The 16,217-nt window shown below is 32.5% G+C and overlaps 1 protein-coding gene across 1 annotated transcript in view; it reads right to left on the reverse strand.

The window, feature by feature from the left end:
- Nucleotides 1–4,345: 4,345 nt before the first annotated feature.
- Nucleotides 4,346–16,217, reverse strand: part of LOC124722314 (rho GTPase-activating protein 7) — a 558,315-nt gene continuing 546,443 nt past the window's right edge. Inside the window, exon 20 of the mRNA XM_047247494.1 lies at nucleotides 4,346–4,498. Coding sequence (XP_047103450.1) covers nucleotides 4,384–4,498 — 115 coding nt within the window. The 3' untranslated portion in view covers nucleotides 4,346–4,383. The remainder of the gene's footprint in view (nucleotides 4,499–16,217) is intronic.

Below are 16,217 nucleotides of genomic sequence, written 5' to 3' on the forward strand. Positions count from 1 at the left end.
TATAAAATATACAGTTAGTAGTACTGGTAAAGACATACTGAAGATGTGGGAGGAGGATTTAGATGCCGAAATGTGGAAAGGTAAGATAGAATAAGGGGAACAGGAAAGTAAAATGTAACCAAGACTTGAAAAATGAGAGAAAGAGAAATAATATCGGTCAGTAGGCCTATAGGAAAATGTAGCACGTGGTAAGATTCTGATACTGCAACTGCAGAGGATGGGAGGAAAGTACAAGAGATATGATAAGAGAAACTAAACTCACACAAAAGACAGATGTAATTTACATAGCTGAAAGACAGATCTCTTCTGTATGTGGCCAAGGCAGGATTAAATGACTTTGGTGCTGAAAAGAAAACCACTTTGGTTGCTGGCATTTTATCAGAGTGCATACTTCAAATTAGTCTATTGTATACTGATAATACATATGATCTGCATCAGGATTATTTATCAGAGTGGTAAGAGAAAATCTGTATGGTTTGAGTGTCATAACTTGAATTGAAACAATAAATTCAGTAAAATGCTAAAGAGAATGCCAGGCTTTTGAACAGAGAAAAAAATGAAACCAAGGAGATATGTGTAAGTGAGTCATAATATTGAGCAAGTGCATCATCATTTTTAACCAACATTTATGAGAAGAAAGATTATCAAAAGATTCCAAAGAAGTATTGAAAAAAAGTATTTTTCGTATGAGGGGTATTTCAGATTGGGACATATTACCTGTCACTTCACCAATGCAGATTATTTTTTCATTAACAGACTGAACTCATTGCATCTAAAAGTGTAGAGTACTGTTTACTAACACAGAGCCTGCAGATGACTAATCTCATTAAATTTACAGTCTTCCAATGACATTTACATAAATCATAGAGAAATACAGTATTCACATGTGAATGAATATGCAGTGCTTCTGCCACAATATCTGGCATCTTAAGAACATAATAAAAGCCTTCAGTAATATTAAAACATCATTGTTTGACTGTGAATCAATATTACAACACCTTCCTTCATCTGATGAATATTTTATTGACCAAACAGCCAATAAAATGAAAACTGTTACAGTAACCTTCCAACATGTGCAATTACTCATCAGTTTATGAAACATTTTGACACATTTGCTCCACATATGGTGGCCTATTACAACTAATGAATTAAAGCTATCACTTCTATCATAGTTTCTTTTCTTACTCATCTCATGATTTTCTTAAAATTTTCAGCAGAAGTGATGTATTTCTGAGATTAGCCACTATGAATGTTGAAATAAAATGGATGGCCATAAATAGTTTTCATGCTGATTACATAGCTTACTGTAAAAAGTAAATTATATCCATCATTTAATTCCAGTTACTTATACTTTGCTGCACAATGAATCTGGAAATGAAATTAGACTGTATTTATGACATTATTTTTGCTAATAATTCTGTTTATAATACATAATGATTTTGTTATTTATTACATCATTTCATAACAAATTATAAATTTGATCTGATAATATCAGTAGCAAAAATATGTAGTGAACCAATGTCATAATTTTAAAAAAATCATCATTGTATCTAGACAGTATTGTTCATAAAAATTCAGAATTACTGTACTCATTTCTGAAATTTTGTTTCCTTCGATCATCTGACAAACTTTTTTTAGTTAGAACTTTTTTCTTTGGTAAAGGTTATATTACGTTCTATGCTCTATATTCTGGTAATCATCACAGAACTGTTACTGACTGAAATAAAATCAGAAAAAGGTAACGGCAATTCTAAACAATCTGAAACATGTCCAATGAAGAATGAAAATAGCATCCAAGATCACTTGTTGTAATGAACAGATCTTGATAACAAGAACAGATTGTTAGGTACATATTTTTTTCATAACCACAAAAAACATGTTAATAATTACCATTTAATTTACATTCCTCTTTGTCAGTACAACACATTATAAGTTATATGTTTTTTTTAATGTATTCTAAGTTTTTGTGAGATATATATGTATAATGGGAACATGTAAACTAAAAACAATAAGGCAAATAATTAACTAATCAGAATGACAGTACTGACAGTAGGCAAAAATGTTTGGTAAATTCTACCATTATAATTGGACAAGTGAAAGGCTTTGTATTGTACAGATGGATGGTAATACTAGGCCTAATACAAAGAGTATGTGAAGAAAACTTTACTTTATAAATTGCACATAATTCTTATGCATGACATTACTAGATATTGTTGCAGTTACAATGCTTTCAGTTGCAATTATTTTTATGGGTTGTAATGAATAATATTTATTTTACTGTTTACTTTGAGAGCTCAATTTCCACTTTTGTTCCCTTTATTTCAGAGTTGATGTATTAACCAATAAGTCAATAATGGTCTCAAAAATATTCTTACCAAAGGTTTTATGACAAGACTATTTCATGGGTCATTATAATCTGCTGAAGTATTTCATAAATTTCTTGTTAACATGTTATGTTGATCATCATATGACATACTAATAATTTATTTAAATCCTACTGGATAAGTAATATGCTCATGTAAGAATTTTGTTGGTGCTGTAGCACTTGCCAAGGAGGTGAGGTATGAAAAGTGATTATAAAATGAAAAGACAATATGGCTATGTCACAGATACGGAAACTGAACTGAGAGAACATGTTACTTTTACAGGAGAATGCAGTACTTCCAGCAGAAAAAACCACAGAAACTTAAGAAATCAAAGTTTGCACATGTCATTAGTGAATAGCACATCAGCACATACAGTTGAACACATTTACTATTTCTACTACTACTAGTACTACTACTACCATATAATTTATAACATACAATTTTCAGAGTCACAAATATTTCTTTGGCGCATTAGACATGTCTTTTTCATCTAATTCTTAAACATCCATACACTGGTACTAATCTAAAACATCTATAAATATTTTCAGTATTGTCCAAACAATAGTGACTGAATCATTTTCTTCATTTCTTGATATTATGTTAAGCCCTAACTATCATAATTTACCAAACTGAACTGTTGCTTATGTAATATAATTTCCAATACTTCATGACTTTTTGGTTAACAGTGAGTAATTACTGATCAACAGATACCTAAGAATTTGATTTTATAATTCTTACTTATATTTTAATAGATCTTTGATACAATCCCAAGCACTGTGGCTTTCACTTCTCACTTTAATATTTGTATAAAATATTACATTTAGCATATAGTGTACAAAATAACATTTACTTCAGTTTTACGGAAGAATAATAATTATGACTGTTTATACAAAATTGTCATACTTACATAAAAGACTATGAAACACACATTGGTTTTTCTGACCCCCAGGCATTCTCTAGAAGGAAAAACAAGCATAAAACAAAAAGTTTACTTCATTACATTATTATTGTTATTGTTACTATTACTGATATTATTATTTATGTGTTCTTAATGTTATAATTATTTTGGTTACATCATCACTAACATTGTTGTAACACCGATGTTTCATCTAATGTCAACATGCATAATTATTCAGATACACACAGAAGTCCACAAACGTGCCTGTAAATAATGAATCATTTCTTGTCCAAAGACTAATTTGACTCAAATATATCTTTACAACATGTAATACATATTGACACAATTGACATATACATATTGACACACATATATATATATTGACAGAATTAATTTATTCTGGAGTATGTTATCCCATAAATGATCTACATGATATCCAGAGTATAATACAGATTTTATACTGTATTCTACTCACAGAGGAAATTATTTATGTTGCCAAATAAATTTTCAAAAGCTCTAGTCACCCTCTTATAATATGGGTTTCTATGTCAACACCACTTAGCAGGCTTAATAAATTATATAAATTTCATACTTTCCTTCAACAACAAACTACAAAACAAGGAACAAGGTTGAGCACAAGCAGGTTTAAATCTGAATATTTCACAGTTTCTTCAACAGGAACTAATTCTGTTGATCCCATGAGCATGATGCACAATGTAACCCATATGAAAAATGGGTTTATGGAACAACTACAGTATTTCATTATTTCTTAGCCCAATAGCTCAGTCTGGAATGTGTCAAAACTAAATGCAAATGTATGCCACAACAGCTTCCTGTTGAAAATTCTATACCTGCATGCATCAAAGAAGAAAATAGTGGCTTTAGAAACAAGCACCACAATTATATCATAAACAATACTCTATATACTCATTTAGAAACCAATACTTCACATAATCATGAATACTTCAAGAATTTCTTGAATTCTTAACACTTAGTACATTTAATTAGCCATTTTGGAAGGCTGATGGAATGTCAGCCCCATAATAATCTTCAGAACTCAGCATCCAAACTTCAAGAACTAAAAATACTGTTTTTCAGTGAACACCAATGTTTTACTTCTCAGACTTTACTTTCAGGCCCATCACTATTATGTTTGAATGAACACCTAATATGGGTTAGGTACATAGCGCAAATATGTCCATAGCTTTTATTGTACCAGTCTGGGGTACGTCCCCTGAAAAAGAAAAAAGGATGTGTCAGTCATTTAACTGGAAAGTGTTAACATCAGGCAAATTTCATACAGTATTTGCAAGTCATTTTGTGCAGTTATCATACTGTGTCACTATTTTAATGAAGAAACTGAACACAATTAATGCAGCTTATATTCTGCTAATAGCTACTTCAATTCCTACCAAGAAATGACTTAGAACTCACTATCACGTTTAAGAAAAATCATTAAATAATCACATATTAAATTGTTATACATAATACGTCATTGTTTAATCTAGAAGTAAAACTTTATCTGTGATTGGTGTATCAGTTTTCTTACATGAAGATAAAAGTGACTTGTGTGTTGGTATGATGTAATTTGTATTCATTTAGGCCAGAAATTCTAGCAGTATTAATTCTATGGACAGAAAATATTACTGTGATCTCAGTGTCTTTGTATACCATTTTATCAACTGTTGGAAATGCAAATACTGCTTACTACAGTTTTCAAAGAGAGCAACAAGTGTTCTAATAGTACAGTAAGGGAAATTATTTATGGGTGGATTATAACTGAGTGAGCAATCACAGACACCCTCTGAATATTGAAGGCATTCAGCAGAAGGAAAATTATATGTTAAACACCCCCCCCCCTCCCACCCCCCCTCCCCCCGACACACACAAGCACCAACCCACCCACCTACCCACACCCACACATACACACAAGAACATACATGTAAGTTCCCCATTTCAATTGAAGCAAATGTTGGGGTGGTAACTTCAAGAATTTCATCCCCTTTCGACTTGTCCAATATGAGCAAATATTTGCATTGGACCAGGATTCTAACACTGGTCCCTGGCTGTTGCAGGAGGTACAGTGCCAAGTGCAAACCTCACAAAATGATTCAAAGCTTCAAATCATTATCGGCTTCTCCTATTTTCCTTATTTGTGTTTAGTTAATCGAAGCTAAAGCTGAATGATTCCAAAGTGAAATTTGTAAATTTTCAGTTTTTCTTAAAAATTGTGTCAGTTATTGACTTTTCCAGTGACTCACTTAGTAGGTACATATTCTTTAAATGTTGGAATTACTGCAACAGTGTCTCTGAACTTGAAACACAATCCATTGTTTCCAAGCTGTAGTACTTTCCAACCCTTAAATTGACAATATTCATATGAAAAACAGTTTTTGTAATAGTAGTAGTAGTAGTAGTAGTAGTAGTTTTATTCATCCACAGCTCTCTTTGATTACGAGGATATTGGACAAGCCTTTTTATTACAATTTAAGAACAACAAAATTAAAAGTATCCACATATACAGAAATTTACATACTTACAGGTGTAATATGACATGAGTCAAACAAACAGTCAGCTGTGACCGTATAGTGGGAACCATTCCAGCATTTGACCGAAGTAATTTAGGGAAACCAGTGGAAACCTAAATCAGGATGATTGAAGGAAAACTGGGGCCTCCATCTTCCAAAATACAAGGCCACTCTGTTTAAAACAGTGCTACCTCATTTTGTTTACCCTAGCGTACAATACAGTTTTACAAATACATTATTTAATAATATAATAAATAATGTAATTGATAATGTTTTCAATGGCTATTTAAGAGCATTATGTGGCATATGTTTTCTAAGTGGTAGTATGCCTGACCCATGCTCTGTTTTGAGTTTCAAATTAATTTTACTGTGTAGTTGATGGCAAGATGGTGTGAAGTTGACACTGTGCGTACATTAGCTCCCAGATGAACATAACACAAATGAGAAACTGCGTCATATCTCTAAAAGATCAGATGCATGTTTTATTGTTAGAAACTTGTGGAAAGAAGAATAGAGTGCCACAATATTTTTAATGTTACATCTTATGTGGAGCATGTACATCATTTCATGAATTGTGAAAGTTGGCATCAGGTGTTTAGATGTAAATTGAACGCAAAAGTTATGTTTTTATAAAAGCTATAATGAATGTGGGTCATGCAAAAAACTAAATTACAAGGAATGCAAAGATGAAATGATTGCATTACTGTTAGAAGTGGCACATGCTTTAAAATATATATGTGACAAACTCAAGAAACAAAATAGACAAGATCATTATGAAACAAACAGTGAGGTGTTTGTAGATACTAGGACTTTTTTGGAAACAAAAGTAACACCCTTTGTAAAAATACAACAAAACCACAGAAATGTCACTTTGGATATAGTAATACGAAACCACTATTGAAATGATGTGAGAAAATTTTTCTGGAAGTGTGACAGCAGTATGAATATATCAAATACAAATATTCAATTGCAAACAGATATGAAATTCTCAGTAACTCTGGTAAAGATATTACTTATATTAAAAAAAATTAAATGTTGTATGGCATTGGTGGCTGGGAAATCTCACAGAGTGGGTTCAGCTGCCAAGTGGCTAGTGTGTTCTTCCTACATGCATATTGACCTCTTTCCTTGTGGATATGTGAGCGGTGTGTCATATGTGTACTTGTGGAGTGTAGGTAAGTGGAATGGATGCATGGATACTGTAATGTTATATTTGTGTTGTATGATGGTATTGAGAGAAGGGGGAGGGTGAAACCCAGAGCTGGCACAGAGGTTCCCTTCTCAAATAGCATCAATGGGGCTGCCAAAGCAAATGTCCCCCATCCAATGACCAAATCACCCTCAACAGTGTTACATGTCCCCACTTCATGAGATACTGTGGAGAGGACTGGAATTTAATACAGGACATTTGTGCAAATACTGGTGATCAGGATCTTTAAAGAATCACATCCCCTCCCCTTGCCAGCCAAATACTGGCAGTGAAAATTTCATCCATCATCAGGATTCAAACTGCCACACCTCTAAGACATGTGCCATCAAACAGGCATGTGTTAGTGGCCTTGGCTATGAAGGTTAGTATCGCTTATATAAATAATACTGAAGGTACCTGAAACATGTGCTGGCTGCAATAGCTATTCCCCAAAACAATAGTACTTCTAAACCTCAACATGAAGATATTCAAATCCCACATATTACCATTACTGTACCACAAAGTAACAGTCAATGTGAAGCAGGTTCTAATTGCCTGAGAAGGATTTTGATTCTTGCTAACAGTTATGGATGTGGGATCACTTCTCATGTGAACAAAAAGTCAACTATGAGGGCAACATCTTTCAACATGCTGGCAAAATCCCTAGTTAAAACAAGAAATTAGATTGAAAATCTGCTTCAGTTGTAAATGATGTAGTCTTTATTGCATGCATGATCTGTTTTTCATGTGCTCCTTGCTCCATCCTTCATGGGTTATTTTGCTGCCTAGCTAGCAAAATTCCTTAACTTCATCTACTTTGTGATAACCATGTCTGATGTTAAGTTTCTCACTGTCTTCATTTCTGATACTTCTAATTATGTTCATCTTTCTTTGATTTACTCTCTATCAATATTCTGTACTCATGAGACTATTCATTCCATTCAACAGATCCCATAATTCTCCTTCACTTTCACTTTGGGTACCAATGTCATAAGTGACTCTTACCACTGATATGAACTTTAATCCCACTTCTGAACCTTTGTTTCCATCATTGCTTCTTTGCTGTATATATTGAACAGTAAGGGTGAAAACTACATGCCTCTCATACATTCTTTTTAATCCGAGCACTTTGTTCTTGGTCTTTAACTCATTGTTACCTGTTGGTTCTTGTACAAATGGTATATTACCCATCATTCCCTATAGCTTACTCCTGTTTCTCTCAGAATTTTGAACATCTTGCATCATTTTACATTGTTGAACACTTTTTCTGTCATGGCATATACTATGAACATGTCTTGAGTTTTCTTCAGTCTTGCTTCCATTATCAACCAAAAGGTCAGAACTGCCCCTCAGGTGGCTTTACATTTTCTACAGCCCAACTGATCGTCATCTAAGAGATTCTCAATTTTTTCCCCATTTTTCTGTATATTGTTCTTGTCAGCAACTTGGATGTACAAGCTATTAAGCTAATTGTGCGATAATTCTTGCTCTTTTAGGCTCTTGCAGTCTTCGGAATTGTGTAGATAATATTTTAATGAAGTCTCGTAGCATATTGCCAGTCTCATACATTCTACACACCAATGTTAATAGTCGTTTTGTTGCCAATACTCCAAATGATTTTAGAAATTCTGATAGAGTGTTATCTATCGCTTCTGTCTTATTTGATCTTAAGTCTTCTAAAGCTCTTTTAAATTCTGATTCTAACACTGGATCCTCTGTTTCTTCCCTAATAACTCCTGTTTCTTCTTCTATCAAGTCATCATACAAGTTCTCCCCCTCATAGAGGCCTTCAATGTACTTTTTCTACCTATACAGAGGAATTACAATTTCACCATTAATGTTACCATGCCCTGCTTTTAATTTCACTGAAGGCTGATTTGACTTTTTTATATGCTGAGTCAGTCCTTACGACAATCATTTCTTTTTTTATTTCTTCACATTTTTCATGCAGCCATTTCACATTAGTTTCCCTGCACTACCTGTTTATTTCACTCCTAAATGACTTGTATTCCTTTTTTCTAAATTTTCTTGAACAATTTTGTACTTCCTTGTACCTATGTTTTTCTTTCCTACTTCTGTGATTGCCTTCTTCTGGCTGAATTGGCATCTCATTATTGCAGTATCTATAGCCTGAGAGAACGTCATCCATCTCTAATCATTTCTTAGTATTTCCATATCCCATTTCTTCAGCCTAATCTTCATTATTACTAAATTGTGATCTGAGTCTAAATATGCTCCTGAGTACGTCATACAACCAAATACCTGATTTCACAACTGTTGCCTAACTATGATGTAATCTAAGTGAAGTGTTCCTGTATCTATTGGCCTTTTCCAAGTATGCCTCCTACTCTTATGATCTTTGAGCAGAGTATTCATTATTAATAGCTGAAATTTATTGCAGAACTCAATTAGTCTTTCTTGTCTCTTATTTCTACCACCTAGCCTATATTCTCCCATGACACCTTCTTCTACTCCTTCACCTAGAACCACATTCCAATCCTCTATGGCTACTAGATTTTTATCTCACTTCACATACTGAATTACCTATTCAATATCCTCACATACTTTCTCTATCTCTTCATCTTCCATTTGCATCATTGGTATTTGTACCTGAACTATTGTTGTCTGTGTAGGTTTGCTGTCAATTCTGATGAGGACAACCCTTTTACTGAACTGTTCACAGCAACTCACTCTCTGACCTACCCTCCTATTTATAATAAATTCTACTCCTTTCATACATTTTCTGATGTTGTTGATATTACCCTGTACTCTCCTGAGTAGAAATCAGTTCCTGCTATGTTTGTGAAAGATTATTTACAATTTACAGACATAAAAAGTATGTAAGTTTGGTTAGGGACAAAGATTTTGAACTGTGTTTGACTATAGTCATTTTACTGGATTTCAATAAAATAGTTGAAACACTTTATAGATCTCAAAATGGAGACTGGAAAACATTTGCTCTAAGTTTTAAGAAGCTGATTAATAGTGTAAAGTGTAATAGAAAGTTTCAGACAGAAGAACTGAGGTTTTTAATACAGTCAATAGCTCTGGAATCATGGCAGCGGTTAACCCTTAACTAGAATTATTGCCGAAAGTAAAACTGCACTTGACAAAATTTTTATAATGCTGATTGATATTAACAATAAAAGTAGCATAATAAAGCTGGGTTACAGTGATCATGAAGATTAGCTTACGTCAATTAAGCTAAACACAGACAGACTAAAAATATCAAGCATAAGGAATTCTGTGATGACAACTTCAGAGCATTTAATATGGGAGGATATTTTCAGTAAAACTGAAATAAATAATATGTTTGATTGCTTCCAAAGTGTGCATTATTCTGCAACAGAATTTCCTATGAAAAAATCTAGAATTAATATGGTTGAAAATAAATTTTGGATGATGATAGGCCTTAGAAATTCCAGCAGGAAAAAATTTCTCTGCTCATTCATCAAACGCAATAATACTACTTCAGAATATGGAAACCATATGAAACAAATATATCAGATATTCAACAAGATGATGAAAGAAGCTGAAAGCTATTATAATGGCACTATGTTTCAGATCAAAAAATATTCATCTTCTAGTATCAAAAACAGATTCTCAGATTCAGGAGATATGGCTGATCAATTTAACGAGTATTTTGCTATAGCACATCAGTTAATGTAAATGCACTAAGCAAACAGATGTATGTGCTTTATAAAAAAAAATTAAATACTTTACTTATATCTATGGTTCTTGAAGATGTTAAACTGACAGTGGTCAAGCTAATAATATCATTCAAAACCTAATATTTGTGTGGGTTGGATGATTCTTCAGATTATGAATTTATAAAGCCCCTGATGTTAAAATGAAACCATTAATGTACATAGTTCACACATCCTACTCAATGTAATCAGTTAACATCCAGTATCTGAACTGATTATTCTTTTCTCTGAAACAACTAAAAGAGTTTCTATACTATCCTTCAAAGCTACATTACAAATATTTCATTATTTTAACAAAATGAATGTGGTTTTAGCAAATCCAAGTCTACATCAGCAGCTAAGAATTAGTATTTAGAAACTTCCGTTAAATCATCAAGTAAGGGAAATGCCTTCTCTAAATGGTTGATTATTTTTGCAAGGCATTCCACACAGCTCAATTCTGGGTCCAATTTTGTTTTTACTTTATATAAATGATCTACCCCTGAACATAAATTCAAACTCAGTTTTGTTGACTGATGATACTTCTGCCCTTGTTGAAAGCAATGACCCTGAACAAATTCCTTAAACTGCCACAAAACTATTAGACTGTTTAGAAAACTGGTTCCAACTAAATGGGCTAAAATTGAATATTTGGAAAACACATTTGCTGCAGTTTCAAATTAAAAACTCTAAGGTAAAATAATTCCACATTAGTTGTAGAAAGCAAGAACTGAAAAGAAGCGGACTGTGTTAATTTTTAGGCATGCATTTGGATCAAAATCTATCCTGGTCTCCACACATAAAGTATTTAGCAAGTAAATTAAACAGCCTGACATTTTAAATGAAGATTCTGTCATATTCAACTAGCATGGAGACAAGGAAAATAGTTTCCCACGGTTACTTTGAATCAGTTGTAAGGTATTGCATTATTTTTTGGGGAGGCAAAAACAAAATGACTAGAATTTTAAAATTACAAAAATCTATTGTTAGAAATATGTTTAATGCCAAACTGAAAGTATTCTGTTGTCCACTGTTAAGAAATTTAAAAATATTAAGTGCTCCATGTTTGTTGATTTATGAACTGATTATTTTTGTATACAGTAATCCCAAGTTATTCATGGACAATAACTTTAAACATCAATACAGTACTATGAACAAGGAGAATTTCACGCTTCCCACTCATAGATTAAAGCTGTTTGCACTAACCCCAGAATATGTGGGCATGAAAATTTACAACATTATAAAAAAGAAACAAATCTTCAGCATGGAGATGGGGCAACTAAAGTAAAAACTATCACAATTGTTAGTACAGAAATGATATTATTCGTTAGAAGAATTTCTTAATGATAATATGACAATATGAGCAAGAAAACAAGTGGCTGAAATGTTTTGTTAATTAAGTTTAGAAGTTTTACATCTAATAAATGAATGTAATAATTATTCACTATTTTTACAGTAATGCTATTGTTAGGCTACACACAGCCTCTGTAAATTAATAATTATTGTTTCTGTAATACACATAAATTGTAATTGCAGTACTGACGAGTCCTCTGTACTTGTGATTTATCTCTGTATGATATGGGACAATAAAAATTCTGATTCTGATTCTGAGACACTGGATGACAGAGAACATGTTTCTGGCATTTTTCTATATCTTTCAAAAGCATAACTGACACAGACATTTTTATCCACAATTCAGGCTAGAATGGTGTCACAGGTATCCCAAACCAATGAATAAGATTGTACCTAGAAGACAGGCAGATAATAGTTATAGTAATGCATTGTGCAATAAAAGAAAATGTCATTATAACATAAACATATTAATACAATAAATCACTAATTAAGTATGGTTTACCACAGGGCTCTGCTGTAGAATATGTGTTGTTCCTCCTTTTAATCAGTGATGTAAACAATTTTATTGAAGAAAAGAAAATTATTTGAAGATGATACCACCATTTCAATGGATGGCAGACAAAACGTCCATGGAAACAGTAGTAGCCACTGCAATCTGTTTGATTCACAGCTGGCTTTGACTAAATAAAGTAATAATAAATAGAGAAATAGCAGTGTTCAAATTACTTTCCACTCTTCCTCTTTTATAGATGAATTTGATATAATTTTTGATGTTGACAATGCATTATTGAAAACTAAAGTTATAGGAATATGCTGTAGAGTAATTTAATTGGACACTGTATGACACTGTGACAGCTTATACTGTATCCTAAAGACTTTTTCACTGGGAGCTGAGTTTCTTTAGAAGATAAGTCCAAGATAAGTCCATACTGAAGTAATTTGTTTAAATCACTGTTGACTACTTGGGTTTTGTTTTAGCACATGAAGAATATAACAAGGACTTAAAACTTTGTTTCAAGAACTTATTATCATTTGGCTGTTTCCATACAGCCATCCATGACATTTACAAAGTACCTTTTTTAACAGATATTCTACAATACACATAGTGAATTGCCATTTACAAAGAAATTAGGGATGAATAAATGATTGACACATCATCACTATAAACTATGCAAAAGGTGTTTATACCACAATAATAATAAAGAAAGTAAACATAACATCATACAAAAATGTACACATGATATAACACATCTCAGTGTAGAACATCACTGTATTAGAAAAGTATTCCACTTACAACAGTTAAATTATTCCATGTCTTAAAACAGGCTCAAAATAAAAATTCATCTAAAAGTAGACTTACTTCATTTCTGATGGAACATTGCTTTTACTAAGTAAAAGAATTCTTGAATTACAAACCACAGCATTTGTAAATTAAAATGCAAATTATTGTAAACTTTTATTACTTAATTTAATGTCGTTTACTATTTAATTTATTATTTTTAAATTATAATTTGCAAATTGGAGTTTGCAGTCTCAGTCTGTCTCTCTCTCTCTCTCTCTCTCTCTCTCTCTCTCTCTCTCTCACTCACTCACTCACTCTATTCCTCTAATTTGACTTGTCTTATATCAAATGTACTATTGACATATATAATGAAGTAAAAGTGAGCAATAATTGATTATGACACTTTATTTTTGTCTACAGATGGTACAAATGTGTTGAGTCATATGAACATACCGAGCAGTTGAGAACTATCTGTGTCTATTTGTTAGCTTTGATTACATTTGGTCAACAACCTACACACAAAGATTGTTAGATAACTTTCACAGAACATATAAGAGTAATTTGATATCAGTTTACAAAAAAGAATTAGTATTTATGACACTGGAAAGATATATTTGCAACGTTGCCTCAAGTCTAATCATTAATTGGAGAAATTAATTTGGTGTGAAAAAACATTACCTTCTGCAACATGGTGGGAGACAGTTATCATAGTTAGATCAACAAATTCCTGCTGGCAGGTGGGATAATATGAATTGTGTATTTGTGTAGAGTAAGGTTTCCCAAAACTGTGTTCTGTGCAGTGAATATGTTCTCTATGAAAAACTATCAATAACAGTGGTTTTTCTGACATTTTCGCAATACTAATAATTTTTTAAAAATTTATTATGATTTCTGTGTTATTAGCTAGATTTAAAATTGAAGTAATCACTGAATAAAATAAGTTTTCTCATTTTTTTAAAATGTATTTTTCTTCAAACTAAATGTTGTTCCAAGTATCAGGATTCTCAAAGTGTTACATCAGAGGAAAAATTTGGGAACCCCTATTGTAGATAATAGTGACAATGATCCAAATTATGCTGCAGAGTTGCTCTATGCCAAGATAATTGATAACCATTCCAGAAACAGACGAGTTAGTGCTTCTGGTGAATTTTCAGGTATCACTGCATATCATTAAAATTCAACGTTTGTTATGTGGTTGTTGATGATTTACTAAATATTTTATATATTATGGAGAAGAGACTGGTATGTCTACAATTTTGTAGGCAGTCCTTTTGTAGGCAGAACAATAATGACATTATTCCAGAAAACATTTTGTTCTTTGAGGTACAGATCATAAAACTTAGGTCAACTCACCCCAGTCATAAAATCAGTTTAGTATCAGATGAGAAGAAAGTTCAAATGGCAGTACCACAAGCCAGTGTTCTAAGTTCCATATTGTTTTTCATCTATATTAATGACACAGACATCTCAGATAACGTAGCTACAGCCAGAATATTCACAGACGACAGCAGTGTGATAAAAAGTGCTCAAAAAGAATCCTTGTAAATAGCTAATGACAAAGTCCTATTGCATATTCACTCCTGGTACAATGCTAAGAGGGTGATACTAAATGTATGCAAAACAAATTACTTGAAATTTGGGAAAAGGAGTAAAATATATATCAAAGTCCAGTGATGTGTGTTCAAGTCTTAGAAAAAGTAAAACCTATAAAATTACTGGAGATAATTGAGTTATGCAGACTACTGCCCAATCCTACTTCCGACAGCTTTACCCAATATTTTTGGAAAAGTAATGAATTCAACAGAAGCTTTGCATACCTGTAAAAATGAAATACTAACAAAATGTCAATCAGGTTTCAGAAAGGCTTTCCAACAGAAAATTCTATATGTGATTTAACTGATCAAATATTAAAGGCTCTGAATAACCGAATATCATTCACTGGGATATTCTGTGACCTCTCAAAGGCTTTTGACTGTGCGAATCATGAAATTCTTCTAGATAAACTTAAGTATTGTGGTATGAGTGGGAAACTTCACAAACAGTTTAATTCATATTCAACTGTAGAATGTTGAAATTAATAGTACAGGTAGTCTGCAAAAACCAGCAGAGTCCTCTAACTGGGTAGGTATCAACAATGGTGTCCCACAGTGACATTTATTGTTCTTAATATATATTGATGAATTGCCACTCTGTATTCATGAATATGCAGAGCTAGTTCTTTTTTACTGATGATACAAGTATAGCAATCATATACAACAAACAGGAATTAGTTGAGGATATTGCAAATAATGTTTCTCAAAAAGTTATTAAGCAGTTCTCTGATGAGAAAATGCAGTATATACAGTTCTCTACAGTAAATAGCATAACACCATTGATAAATATAGTCTTTGAACAGAAGTCTGTTGCTAAGGTAGAATATTCAAAATTTCTGGGTGTGTGCATTGATGAGAAATTGAATGGGAAGAAACACATTGAAGATCTGCTGAAATAGTTAGGTTGAGCAACTTATGGTATTAGGGTTATGGCAAACTTTGGGGGTAAACATATCATTAAATTTGTCTAATATGCCTATATTCATTCACTGCTTTCATATGGCATCATATTTTGGGGTAATTCATCATTAAGAGGAAAAGTATTCATTACACAAAAGTGTCTAATCAGAATAATAACTGGAGCCCACCCAAGATCATCATACAGACATTTATTTAAGAAACTCAGGATATTCACAATACCTTCGCAATGCATATATTCACTTATAAAATTTGTTATTAATAACCCATCCCAGTTCAAAAATAATAGCAAAGTGCGTAGCTACAATACTAGAAGGAAGGATGATCTTCACTATTCTGTTTTAAATGTGACTTTTGTGTAAAAAGGGGTACATTATGCTGCCGCAAAAGTCTTTGATCATTTAC

The sequence above is a fragment of the Schistocerca piceifrons genome, chromosome X (assembly GCF_021461385.2).
Source record: "Schistocerca piceifrons isolate TAMUIC-IGC-003096 chromosome X, iqSchPice1.1, whole genome shotgun sequence".
NCBI classification, from domain to species: domain Eukaryota; kingdom Metazoa; phylum Arthropoda; class Insecta; order Orthoptera; family Acrididae; genus Schistocerca; species Schistocerca piceifrons.